At 42.2% G+C, this 12,485-nt stretch overlaps 1 protein-coding gene across 1 annotated transcript; it reads right to left on the reverse strand.

The window, feature by feature from the left end:
• Nucleotides 1-2,111: 2,111 nt before the first annotated feature.
• RIDA (reactive intermediate imine deaminase A homolog) lies at nt 2,112-12,426 on the reverse strand. Its single transcript, XM_033155632.1, has 6 exons — nt 12,263-12,426; nt 6,451-6,556; nt 5,415-5,469; nt 4,468-4,536; nt 3,575-3,630; nt 2,112-2,833 (listed from the first exon to the last, which is right to left on the reverse strand). The coding sequence occupies exons 1-6, from the start codon at nt 12,325-12,327 to the stop codon at nt 2,765-2,767; spliced, it is 420 nt and encodes a 139-aa protein (XP_033011523.1). The 5' UTR covers nt 12,328-12,426; the 3' UTR covers nt 2,112-2,764.
• Nucleotides 12,427-12,485: the final 59 nt, after the last annotated feature.

Raw genomic sequence — 12,485 nt, forward strand, 5'->3', positions numbered from 1 at the left:
TCTGAGCATTCTTAAGTTCTAGTAATAATGTTGCAGCCATGAGGTTTTTTTAAACGCTACCAGTACAACTCTTAAGTGAATTTTGTTACATAAAACAAGTATGGATATTGGAGCTTAATATTGCTGCTTTGGTTCAATCTGGAAAGATGCATCAATTCATGTCTTGTTGTTTTTTTTGTTGTTGTTTTTTTTGAACTAATGAAAGTAGTCACTGCAATCCAGCACTCAAGGGATGAGAGCTAGCATGTAATTATGGCACTTTGAAAGCACAGGATAACTTGTCACATGTTGACAAAACAAGCAATTCTGTACACTTTAGTAAGAAATTACTGATTAGCACAACAGCAACATACACTGTTACTGTATTGTGGTGGTAGCACTTCTGTTAAAATGAAAATGTAAAATTCTGTAAAATTCTAATCAATTCCTGAAAACACATGCTAAAGTAAAAGTATAAACCAAATGAATTGCTGCCTCTAGTGTGCAATTATATGTACTTCTAGAATACTTTATAGATTCACCCCCAAGTGTATATGAATTATATTTGCCTTTGTAAACCTGTTGATAGTAATTATGAAAAGTGAACCTTTCAGTCTTTTGCACTTCAAGGTTTCTCTTTGAAATCTTATAGGTGAGCAGGAGAAAATAATTTCACATAAAAAGCAAGAACTTTGCAGACATTTAGTGTGATTTTATTGATTGCATATTTTAGAGAAGTTGGGTAAACTTGAGCAGAGCTGATCTTTACCCACCTTATGTCTGAACCAGGAAACCTTTGTTTTATGCCGGGGTATACTTGATAATGGTTGGGATTTGTGCCTCATGTAGTCTATAAAATGGTAATCTTAAACACTGAAATAAAGCATTTATGGAATGTCTGCATGAAAACTAATTCTCTATTCTAATATCTATAGGCTTATGTATTCTGTGTTTCACATCTTTACCTTCAGAAACTAAAACCACTTGCAATACATTTTCTTTTGTAAGGAGCATGTAACTTGCATGCTATTGGTGTCCATGACTTGATGGATAACATATTTTTGTGACATATTAGCATGGTAAGAACTGTTGGCCCTATACTAGGATGCACCTGAAACCAGCAAAGTCTGCATTCAGTATCACTTTTATTGGTTTGGGAAGTCGTCTACTCTGTGTACTTGTTCTACATCACGGAAAAGCAATTGACAAGCTTTACTCCTTTAATCTAGGTGGGTATTTATCATATCTCTAGGAAGGAAGGAATAGGTGCATGTAAGAGTTTGAAGGTGTCCATTAATTGGGCTGCCTATTTGCCTCAGGTGAGATACAAGTCCAAGGCAAGGATTCCTACAGAGGAGTCATTTATACCCCACACCTCAGAGGCAAAGCAAGCTCACCCAGTCTTGGGAGGCCTGTTAAGGGGCTTTTTATAATGGCAGCACCAAGATACTCTTCTGTTGCCACCAGTACATACATTATTTTCCTGCCTCCAAATGGGTTCGGTGTGGTGAAATAGTCTTCAAAGCTTGATTGTATGTTTGTGATGGAAGGGACTATCTGCCCATTTAGTCTTCAGAGTGAAATAATTACAGGAAGAAAATAGTTTATTGCCATTTTTAATGCATTTGCCTCAGCACATGTCCCATACTAAGTGCAGGTAATATGGAGTGCTCAAAAAACCTTAAATTCTTCTCACTCCTGTATTTCATGCTTGGTTTGTGTGACTGGTTCCTACAGAGATAATTCTTAAGGCTATAATATAATTTGGCTTGGAAGTGTCACTGAATGACTGAATTGTGATGCAGCGGTACCTACAGGTGAAACTCGAAAAATTAGAATATCGTGGAAAAGTTCATTTATTTCAGTAATTTAACTTAAAAGGTGGAACTAATATATGAGAAGGCTTGACATATCTCGCTTTACATGTCATGAGTCCATCTCATATATTAGTTTCACCTTTTAAGTTAAATTACTGAAATAAATGAACTTTCCCACGATATTCTAATTTTTCGAGTTTCACCTGTACTTGGCCTTCACTGCTGCCTATTTCTATGTGGTATTTTTAGGAACAGAAGGTCCAATTTAAACACCCAAACACTTATTTGTGAATGAAGAAACAAGTCTAAATTTGATACTTTATGCAACTGGTTTATTATGTAACACCCCCCACAACCACAATGTTAATTAAAATTAGCTATTTTTGAAGGTAATGTTATTTAAAAGCACAAAATACAAAACACCTCAAAAGATCCTCTCAGTATAAAATTGGCATCAACATTAGGTTGTTTAGACAGTCAGATGGGGTCAGGACAGAAGTTCTATGACTAGATTTAACCACTTTGAAAAACAAAGTTAATATCCACCTCCAATACAGTATTCTGAAAGAATCCATCACAGTCTTTCCTTCAAACATTTTTACAGGTAGGGTTGCTTAATGTAGTGCATAGCAAGAATGCTATATTGGCTTCTAAGCACTACAGAATGAATCTACGTTAATTCTTTCTATAAACTATTACACAGTCTCCCTCAAAATACTACTTCAAGGGCCAAGATGTACCCAAGTATTCAGATCTTTAATGAGCTTCATATGTACCAAATCCTGCAAGGGCTCAGAGCATTTACGGCACAGTTGAAAGGGGATGCGTGAGGAGGATCTTTGCCAGAAGAATTCATGGAGGATCCCAGTCTTGAATTTGACTACATTATAAGAAGCCAGTGTCAGAACTGAATCCCTACACAAATCATTCCTGATCCCGTGGAAAGGAAATACCAAGAACAACTAAGTTTATAGTCGTGCTGGGGCATCTTGCAGCGGTCCAGTGATGGCAATAGCTTCAATCTCCACACGTGCACCCTGTAGGGAAGATGTCAAACTGCATTATAAAATCAGTGCAGGAGTCTTTTGCACCCCACAGCTTTGTGTCCATTCCAATTTAATCCTCCAACTCCAAGGGTCTATATTCCAATGGTGGCTTCTGTGTAATAGAAAGCACTTCCACTTGCTGGAGGGGGCATGTATAAAATTTGCAGCCCTTCATGCCACTTAAAAGCTGTAAAAATGTGAGAGGTGCTGTTTATGAGAATTCTATGCAAAGCTTAAATGTATACAAGCACTGCAGCCATTCACGACACATAATAGTGTTATTATAAATGGTTACAAAGCATATCTTGAATATGTTAAGCTTTACATGGAATTGTCACACATAGTCTCTTAAGTTTCATTCTTGTTTGGCTCTAAACAATCCATTGAGGATTACACTTCATGTCTTCTAACCATGTGCTCTAGTCTATGAAAGCTAATGTCACAATAAGTCTTTTGGTCTTTAAGGTGCCAAAAGACTCAAACTGAAATCCTATATGCCCTTACTTGGGAGTAAACCCACTCAACTCAATGGGGCTTGCTTCTCAGTCATATATAGGATTGCATTGTTAGGTTTTTCAATAAATACAGCACACTGCCTCTCTTCTGTAAATTCTCAAAATTACTGGTAAGTTAATTTTTTTAAGTCCTTGTGTCTTTCAATAATTTTAGAAGCAGTTCTATCTGCAAGAAATCAGATAGAAGCTGTTTTTGTAGAAATAAAACAGCACTTACTTTTGGCAGAGCAGCAACTTGGTAAGCGGCTCGGGCTGGAAAGTTGCTCTTGAAGACTGAGTAGAATAGAAAAGATATTTCCATGATTATATCGACAACATGAAACACAGTTTTGCTTACATTTGTAGCAGTTTACTGAGTTAGGTAAATAGATTCACCAATGATACAGCAAGCTATCTGTATTCTTGTACTATGCAACCACAGGAAGTACAATCAGTATTATTAAGTTTTTAAGCCTTAAGGCAAGGAAAAGCTAGCAGATATGTGGGAAATGCCAAGTGATGCCTTACAAGAAAGAGGAATTTTCAGTAATCAAGGAAGAGAGCACTGAAACCCCATAAAACTCTTCATTTGACTTAACTAAAGCAAAATAAAAATAACAGGTTGTATAATCCAGCTATCCTTGATAGAGAGAGGCTTTGTTTGTATGTAATGGTATTTCAAAGCCAGGGGTCAAATTTAGCCATCCAGGCCCATCAACATTTTCACTATGCCATAATTCCTCACCAGGCCTGCTTCATGCTCTCCTCTAGTGATAGTGCCTGGCTGGAATCCAAGTAAGTCCTACTCAGAGTAGGCCATAGAAACTAATGGAACTAAGTCATGTCCATGGAACTAGCACTGGATATAACCATTTACAAAAAAAAAGCAGCTCACAGACTGTTTTAACAAAAGGGCTCACATGAGCATTCAAAACAGAACAATTCTCTTTCCATTCCACCACCACCACCCTGGCCCAATCTTGATTTTCTCATTCCATTCTGTGTCGCTCTTGTCTTGTCAACTGAAGCCATCTTGGTAGAGACCACATCACTTCATGTTTTGTAAAGGGCAAAACATTGTTGCTTGTACAGCTGGCGGTACACAAGTGTTAGAACTGTAGCAGTATTTACATTGCTTGTAGATTTCATTAACATCATCAAAGTCCTTCATGTCAGCCATCAGCACAGTAGTCTTCACCACTATACATGAGAAAATGGTATTTTAAACTCAATTCCCAACTATCAAGCTTTAAAACTATAATAACAATGTTTCAGCGTGTGTTAAGGTTTGAGCTGGTTGCTCCAGCTCAACCGCATGGCTCTTATCAGCCATTCTTGAGTTCCTATACCAATAATTTAGGAACATTCACCATTTTGTAACTAAGCCAGGTTTTACTGCCTGTGCAATTTTTTCTGAAAAGCCCATGAATCTGATCTTTGGAGAGTTTGGAAGTGGGGAAGAAGGAAACTTTGGAAGGAACTTGGAAGGGCAGATTTTAAACGTCTATGTTTCAATCCTATATTTCTATGCTTTGCTGCTGCATAATTTGTGATTTTAAATTTCTGCTGGGATTTTTTCACCAAAGAGTACTTGCCCCAAACTTGGATCTTGGCACCCGGGAATTCTCCTTTTATACTTAACCCCCCCCCCAAAAAAAACCTAGCTTCCCAGGTGCAAGAATCCTATTCTTTCCTATGCAGCTCAGATAGCAACTTGCTGTTAAATGGTAACCAGGAGATAGTTCAGATCACTGGTACCTGTTAATTCAGAATTTCACATGAAGAATAAAGGCAATCTTTCAAAAAGGTGACATACTAAAGCTTTCAAAATCCTAAAACCCACCAAAATGGGGGCTCAGTAAGATGTCTGTATCAACCAGAATTTTTTTTTTTTGTAAAGGGACATGGGAGGTCATGTAAATATGAGAAGAGGGAATGTTCTTGATTCCAATCCTGCAGATATTCACAGCAGCCCCACCTCTGTCATTGTCCCTCAAAGGATAGAGATGCTTCCTTTTCCTGTCTGATTCAAGGTAAGATAATTCAGAAGTAACGCATTTAGCATAGCTTCTACTCACCATTGTTATAGTCACAGCCAGCAGCTTTCAGAATTTCTCCAATATTGTGAAGGGCCTAAACACATAAAATGGTTTTGAGTCATTTATTTGGATCTGCACACCTCACCCCTAGGAGTCACAGCCGGTTACAACATATGCACCATTTTAAAACTTCATGAAACACAGGGTGGGAACCAGCAATTTATAATGATTAACAAAATTCAGCAAAATACTAAATCACCAAGGCCCTCATCCAGAAGGAGTTGTGCTTACAAGTCAAGTCACAACCAGCCTACGTTCCATGAATTTCAATGAAACGTAAGGAAAACTAGCTTTCTCTGCAGTGGCAACTATTTGCACAAGAACCTTGGGATTTTAGTCAGTTATTTATTTATACAAATGAGTATATACTACCTGTTGCAATCAGCCTCCAGGCAGCATGCGAGTTAAATAGAACAATAAAATAGTAAAAACACCAATATAAATAAAATGCAACTGTTTAAATAAAACCACTGCAAATCACATAGAAATGTTTTTGCTGCACTGTCTCCTAAAGGCACATCCATTTGGCAGCTGGTTGTCACACAGGGCCAATGTCAGACCATTGGTCCATCCAGCTCAGCACTGTCAACACTGACTGGCAGTGGTTTTCTGGGACTTCAGACAGGTGCCTCTCCCAGCCCTGCGGAGAGATGCTGGGAATTGTTCCTAGGATGTTTTGCAGATGCTCTACCGCTGAGCTATGGCCTTCCCCATTCCCAAAATAGGGGCCCAGAATGTGTCCTCCTACTCAGCACTGTCACCCAAAAGTGTCCTGCAAAATGTGAGCACTCTTTCATCCAGTATCCCTCGGTGCAGGGCACAAAGATCTTCAATGGTCCCTGGCAGCTATGTGGTTAAGTGGGACCCAGCCCCCAGCCCCACCCCAGGACTGGACATGTTGAAACAGTACACCTGATCTTCTATTTTGAGCCTTGCGGACATGCCCTTAAGATTTAATTTATGCTACATTAATAATGACATCAGACTCATTGTCAGAATAATAACCATGTTTCACCTGGTTGGCTTGTTCCTTTGCTCCTCCAGCTACAAATTGTCCATTTGAGGGATCCAGGCCTAGTTGTCCTGCGATATACATGGTCCTGTCTACCAACACTGCTTGGCTAAGGTTCAGTAGCAGAGCAAAACAGAGAGAACAAGAGGAAGAGATTTACTTTTTTGCTATCAAAGTATTTTCTTTTGGTTTCCCAAAGATTTCCCATTCATAACTTAGACATGAGCGTGCTTGCTTGCTTTATTTATGACGTTTGCATGCAGCCCCACAACATAAATTTCTCTGGGTGGATTATAATGAACAAGTAAAAAAAAAAACCAATACAAAATAAAAGAGAGCCATTAAAGCAAAAGCAACATGAATTCAACAAGAAAACAAAAACTGACCTCAAAGTTAAAACATTTTGATTTAATTAAAAACCATGGAGGACCAGTCTACATGAGTTATTGAAAATGTCTGAATGAACAGAAAGGTCTTCAACAAGTCTAGCTTGACTTAATCCTCAACATACAAGCATCAGTACATTTCAGTCTTCTGGGTGGTAGAAAGATCTTGCTCTTCGTTCTGTCCTGAAGTTAGCTATAGTATTCTAAATTCTCATGTAATATAACTTTGGTCCAGCTGCTAAGAAATCCTGATCCAAAGGGAGAAAAAGCAAGGGGAGGGGGATTTTGAGTGGGAAAATGGTTTGAGGAAAGATGGCTCTTCCCCCAATGCTCTGCTCAATATTACAGCGCCCTGTGAATGCTTCCCATTAAATAATAAACTAAAAACCAGGCTACAGTTACACACAACTGCACATAACGTGTAGTTTTGACCCAAATGAAACTTCCAGGTTACAACTATGCAGCCATAAAGCTCTTTCCAAATCAACTCACGATGCAATCTTAGGCACACCTTACTCAGAAGTAAGTCCCATTGAATTCAGTGAGACAGTATTGGATGGAAGCCAAAGAAATGAATAGTAAGTAACAAAGATATTTAATTAATAATCATAAAGATTCAGCAGGCACTTACACTGTAGACATTCAGCTGCCAGATTAAAACACAAAAGTTGTTTATTCAGGCCTTTGGACATTAGCATTGTTGCAGTTTACTCAAGGTTGCATTGCATACTGTCTTTATTGAATCTGGTGTATTGTGGTATTTTACAAGACCAATTGTGTTTTATGAAATGCTGTTGCTATTGGTACAGATACTGTATCCTTGTATGCTGGACATATAAACAGATTCATCAAGGTAGGTTTTGCTATAGGATGCTGGGTCACACAGCTTTATGGCAGTCTGGGAATTTGTTATATGCCAGTTCAGTTGGTGCCAAAAACTACTGCCACCTGGCAAACATCCAAGTGGAAAGCAGCAATTTGCCGCTGACTATAAATGTGATTTCAAGTTCTCTTTTCCCCCTCTAAAGCTTAAAAGTTTATTTGGTGGAACCAGTGCAGTTGCAAATATTCTAATCTGATGCTCTGCTGGTCATTCCAATTCCTACACCAATTCTAAGAACACTCAGGCTGAGTTCAGAGAACCTTATCACACTTTTTAAGTAAAAGTGACAGAAAACCATGAACCACCACAACGTTATCTGTGGGTTTCAGTATATGATGGACATCCAAGAGATTCTGCAAAAATCCTGTTAGCAGAAACTGAACTGGCAGTGGATCTAGAAACAGTGAGCCAGACCTTTGCTTTCACCCACCTCAACAGTTCTTGTCCCAGCAGAGCAAATGCTGTTACTGAAATCTACCTTTAAACCTCAAAATGCACCAATTAAAATGTTTACTCTGGAAATTTAGGCTGTACAAGGCATTCCTTTGTAGTTGTTTTTTTTTAAAGCACTTAACTGCATCGTTTTAGCACCAATTTAATGCTCAAGGACACCACCCTCTACATTCCCTTAACATGCAACTCTGTGAATGTTGGCCTCTCCTAAATACATGGTGCGCTAGCCAACTAATTTGGAACAGCAGATTGCAACACTCAATTATAAATGGGAACACCTTCAAACAAGCTAAAATGATGCAAGCCTAGCCTGGGACCAACATTTCTGCAGTTTGGGGCAGAACATTAAAAATTAGACTAATTGTTACAAGTTGGTAAACAAAACCAAGTGCATGCCACAAAAGGACAAAAATCCCTTCAGTTGATGATCACATGGGGTTGAGCTCTTTTTTCTAAAAACAGAGCCCCCCCCCATTGTGCCTTAATTATTCTTCTACTTTCTACCCATTACTGCTGCTCAGCATTGTTCAGCATATGTAGATGAGACCAGCCATTAAATGTAGTGCGCTCCTATTCAGGGTTTTGTAGCATTTCCCAAGAGCATTCAATTTCTCTCCACACCTCTCCCAACAAACAGCTTTTCCCCAGTAGGACAGCATTCCATGCTCACTGACCATACCCAGGCCACAACCAGACCATGACATGCACCTCCCACCCACTTGCAACCTCCTTCTTTAGCGATCACTCCTAGCTGAGTAAGATTGTCTTCCACGAACACGGTTTTAACAGTAAGTGACTGTGGAGGCCGGTCCTGGATCCTCACGTCCTTCCACATGGGGGACATAGGTTTCCGGCAGGGAGTTCATCACGGTGAGGCTTTGCCAAACGTACCTTCCTCTTAGCACATTTCTCCCTTTCAAAGTCCACGACACCTTTGGTAAAGGCAGTTCTCCAATTGGAGCACTTGCAGGCCAGTGTCTCCCAGTTGTCAGTGTTTATACTACATTTTAAAAGATTTGCCTTGAGAGAGTCCTTAAAACTCTTTTGTTGACCACCAGCATTACGCTTTCCTTTTTTAAGATAGGATGCAACCTCCATACCACTGTGTGTTACAGGGGAAGGGTCTGGATTCAGATATGGACCCAAACCAATTATTAATGGCAGACTACAACCTAGGAACAGGACCACCTCAGAGTATGTACATTATGAACATGACACATGTCTACAACTGGTGTCTTGCTTGATGCAAGAGAATAGTTTTACCAGTGGTGTCAAGTATCCCGTATCGGCCGGGATTCTCCCGGTTTTAAATGCGTTTCCCGCTGCTATCCCGGATGACTCAAAAACCCGTATATTCCCGGGTTGTGGGTCACCTCGAGCCGAGAAACGTGCCCCCGCTTAACAGCTTGTTTCGCTCCCCTCCGGCCGTGCGCCTTGCACGGAGGATGGTTTGCAGAGGAAGGCTGAAGCTGGCTGTTGAGCGGCGGGCGCTCCTCGGCCTGGGAAAGCAGGAGGGAGGCGGCGGAGGGGGAGCCCTCCCCCTCAGGGTTTCCCCTTCGCCCAGGGTGCCGGGCTGCGGGAGGGTGGGTGGTGAGGCGAGGCGCCGACGGGAAAAGGTAAGAAGGTGGGTGGCTGACTCGTCGCTAAGAGCGAGCAATCCGCACCCAGCTTCGTCGCGGCCCTGCCTTCGTGAGCCTGGCTTCCCGGGGCTGGCAGAGCAGGACGGAGGAGCCGCCCAGCGCGGCTGCTGCTCTAGAGGGGGAAAGGTGAAGGCGGAAAGGAGAGCAGCATGGCGTGCTACAGCGGGGAATACGTGGTAAGGGGGCCACCACTCACAGCCGGCAGGGCACTCAGCCTGAGGGGAGTTGGGGGGCGGGAAGGTGGCGGCGCTGGCGCCGACAAACTCAGTGGTGGGAAGTCTCCTGAGGGGAGAAAAAGGCGGTTTCGGCTGCCGCTGCCCCTCCTCCTGCTGTTTTCTCAGGCGACTTCCGCCTGCTCCGAACGGCCCCCCGACAAGGCCCCCACATCTTCAGAGAGGTAGGATACTATCATGGATTGAAGGCAGGCACTGGATGAATTGTGCTGGAGCGAGAAGGCTTTGGGAGGGCATGGCAAAGTATTCTTCGTATTAATATCGTTATCATATTTCTATCATGCCTGGATGCCGCTGCTCCACCCACTTTTGCTTCTGGCTCCACCCACCACTGCCACGTGACTGTCATAGGTGAGGCTGCTGATCCCTTATTTTCAAATCCGAAAGTTGACAGCTATGAGCTTTACTTGCAGATGCTGAGGTATGTGAAGAACAGAAACTACAAACTAAGAAACCAAACCTGACTACAGCTCTTATTATTGGGGAAGAAAATATCTTTTGCAATATTGAGGTCTCATTAAAGATTATTAACATGCCTCCTTCAGGTATATCAGCTTACTCCAGACTTCGCCTTGAAGAGAGACTCCTTGGCCTTTTTCATTTTACACTAAACTTTTAGTCTAGCTAGCTTCTTCGTTAATGATTAAAAAATGCAGTAATGGCAAACCAGCTCTTACTCAATGGACAGCTTAGTGTAGGACAGCATTTTCCATTTGAGGAGTTCAATAAACTTTACATATATTCAGGTTTTGATGACAACCTGCCTCTGTTTGCCTTATTAAAAAATTTGAAATGTATTAAAGCTCTTCACATCTTTATTAAAAACCATTCTAATTGAAAGGATTAGTAGCTCCCTAATCCCTCAACAGGGAGGTGGTTAAAAAAAAGAAAAGAATGCAAGACTGAGGCGTCACCCTGAGGGAAATTTTCCAGAGGTCAGAAATAGCTATTATTATTCATTTTTACAGGTTGGTAAAAGGAAGTCATGTTTTTATTTAAAGAAGGAGCTCCACCCAACACTACAACCAAAGTCTTGGACTGAGTAAAATTATTTATGGGACACAGGTGGCGCTGTGGTCTAAACCACAGAGCCTAGGGCTCGCCGATCAGGAGGTCGGTGGTTCGAATCCCTGTGACGGGGTGAGCTCCCATTGCTCGGTCCCTGCTCCTGCCAACCTAGCAGTTCGAAAGCTCTCCAAAAAGTGCAAGTAGATAAACAGGTACCGCTCCGACAGGAAGGTAAACGGCGTTCCCGTGCACTGCTCTGGTTCGCCAGAAGCGGCTTATTCATGCTGGCCACATAACCTGGAAGCTGTACGCCGGCACCCTCAGCCAGTAAAGCGAGCTGAGTGCCGCAACCCCAGAGTCGTCTGCAACTGGACCTAACAGTCAGGGGTCCCTTTACCTTTACCATCTGGGGTATTCACATACATGAATATAATACTTTCAACCAATTACTTTTTTGGCTGAACTCAGGTTTTTTAAAGTATTACTCCTTTAAACAAGGAATTGACTGATCTGGCTGTAAACATGCAGACATTATTATTATTATTATTACTAAGTACATATCCCCTCACATTTTGGGGCACAGCAAGTTAACACAATGCATTTAAGAACACTGGAAATTGCCTAATACCAAGACTATTTGTCTGACTACTCCAAGTGACAGTGGCTCTCTAGGATTTCAGGCTACAGGCCATTCCTATCACCTGATATCTGCAGCAGGGATTGAGCCTGGGCCCTTCTGCATTGGCCCACTTGACTTAAGAACGTAAGAGCCTGCTGAATGCCATTGACAAGCCTTATCCATTAATCCATCTCATCCAAGTTGGTGGGCATCACTGCCTCTCTGCGGGAAGGAGTTCCATAGTTTTACTAGGAGCTGGGTGATTAAGTGTTTTCTTCCAAACATACAGCAGCCCTTTCCAGATTTGGGGGGCTTTGAAGCTCTTTGCCGTACTTCCTGAATTTTCCACACGTTTGCTGAGCCTAGCACCCCCAGCAACTAACCACTGTATTCAGAGACATATGATGCCTCTCTCTGCTCCTGGAATATTTAGCCATAGTGACTAGTGGCCATTCTTGATTCCTCCAGCGATTTCCTTGGGAACCCCCCCCCCCCGCTTCCTTTTCTAAAGCCGCTGGCATATGCCCATCTTGTGGCAGCGAGTCCCGCAGGTGAACTGCAGTCCGCGTACAATGGAGGAACGTTGCCCTTACCTGTAAGGGCCCATGGCAGCCGGAGCCTTAGCGGTGCTGATGATCTTCTTTACTAAGGCGGCCATCGCAGCAACAAGCAGCAGCTCCTCGCTCAACGGATCGCTGGACGAACGAAGCCGGCGGCTCTTTGCGCTTGAACTTTAACCGACTCCCACTCCGCCCGCCCCCGCCCCCCCCCCAAAAAAACCAACCTCGCCAACGGCGGCCCCGCCTCCCACGCAGC

The sequence above is a fragment of the Lacerta agilis genome, chromosome 7 (genome assembly GCF_009819535.1).
Source record: "Lacerta agilis isolate rLacAgi1 chromosome 7, rLacAgi1.pri, whole genome shotgun sequence".
NCBI classification, from domain to species: domain Eukaryota; kingdom Metazoa; phylum Chordata; class Lepidosauria; order Squamata; family Lacertidae; genus Lacerta; species Lacerta agilis.

Excerpts from the sequence above, each read along its gene's own strand:
- RIDA (XM_033155632.1), bottom strand. The coding sequence starts at position 12,327 with ATGGCCGCCTTAGTAAAGAAGATCATCAGCACCGCTAAGGCTCCGGCT. Across the intron at positions 6,557-12,262 it reads GCTGCCATGGGCCCTTACAG|CCAAGCAGTGTTGGTAGACA; the intron begins GTAAGGGCAACG and ends ACTGAACCTTAG. Across the intron at positions 5,470-6,450 it reads CAAAGGAACAAGCCAACCAG|GCCCTTCACAATATTGGAGA; the intron begins GTGAAACATGGT and ends TTATGTGTTTAG.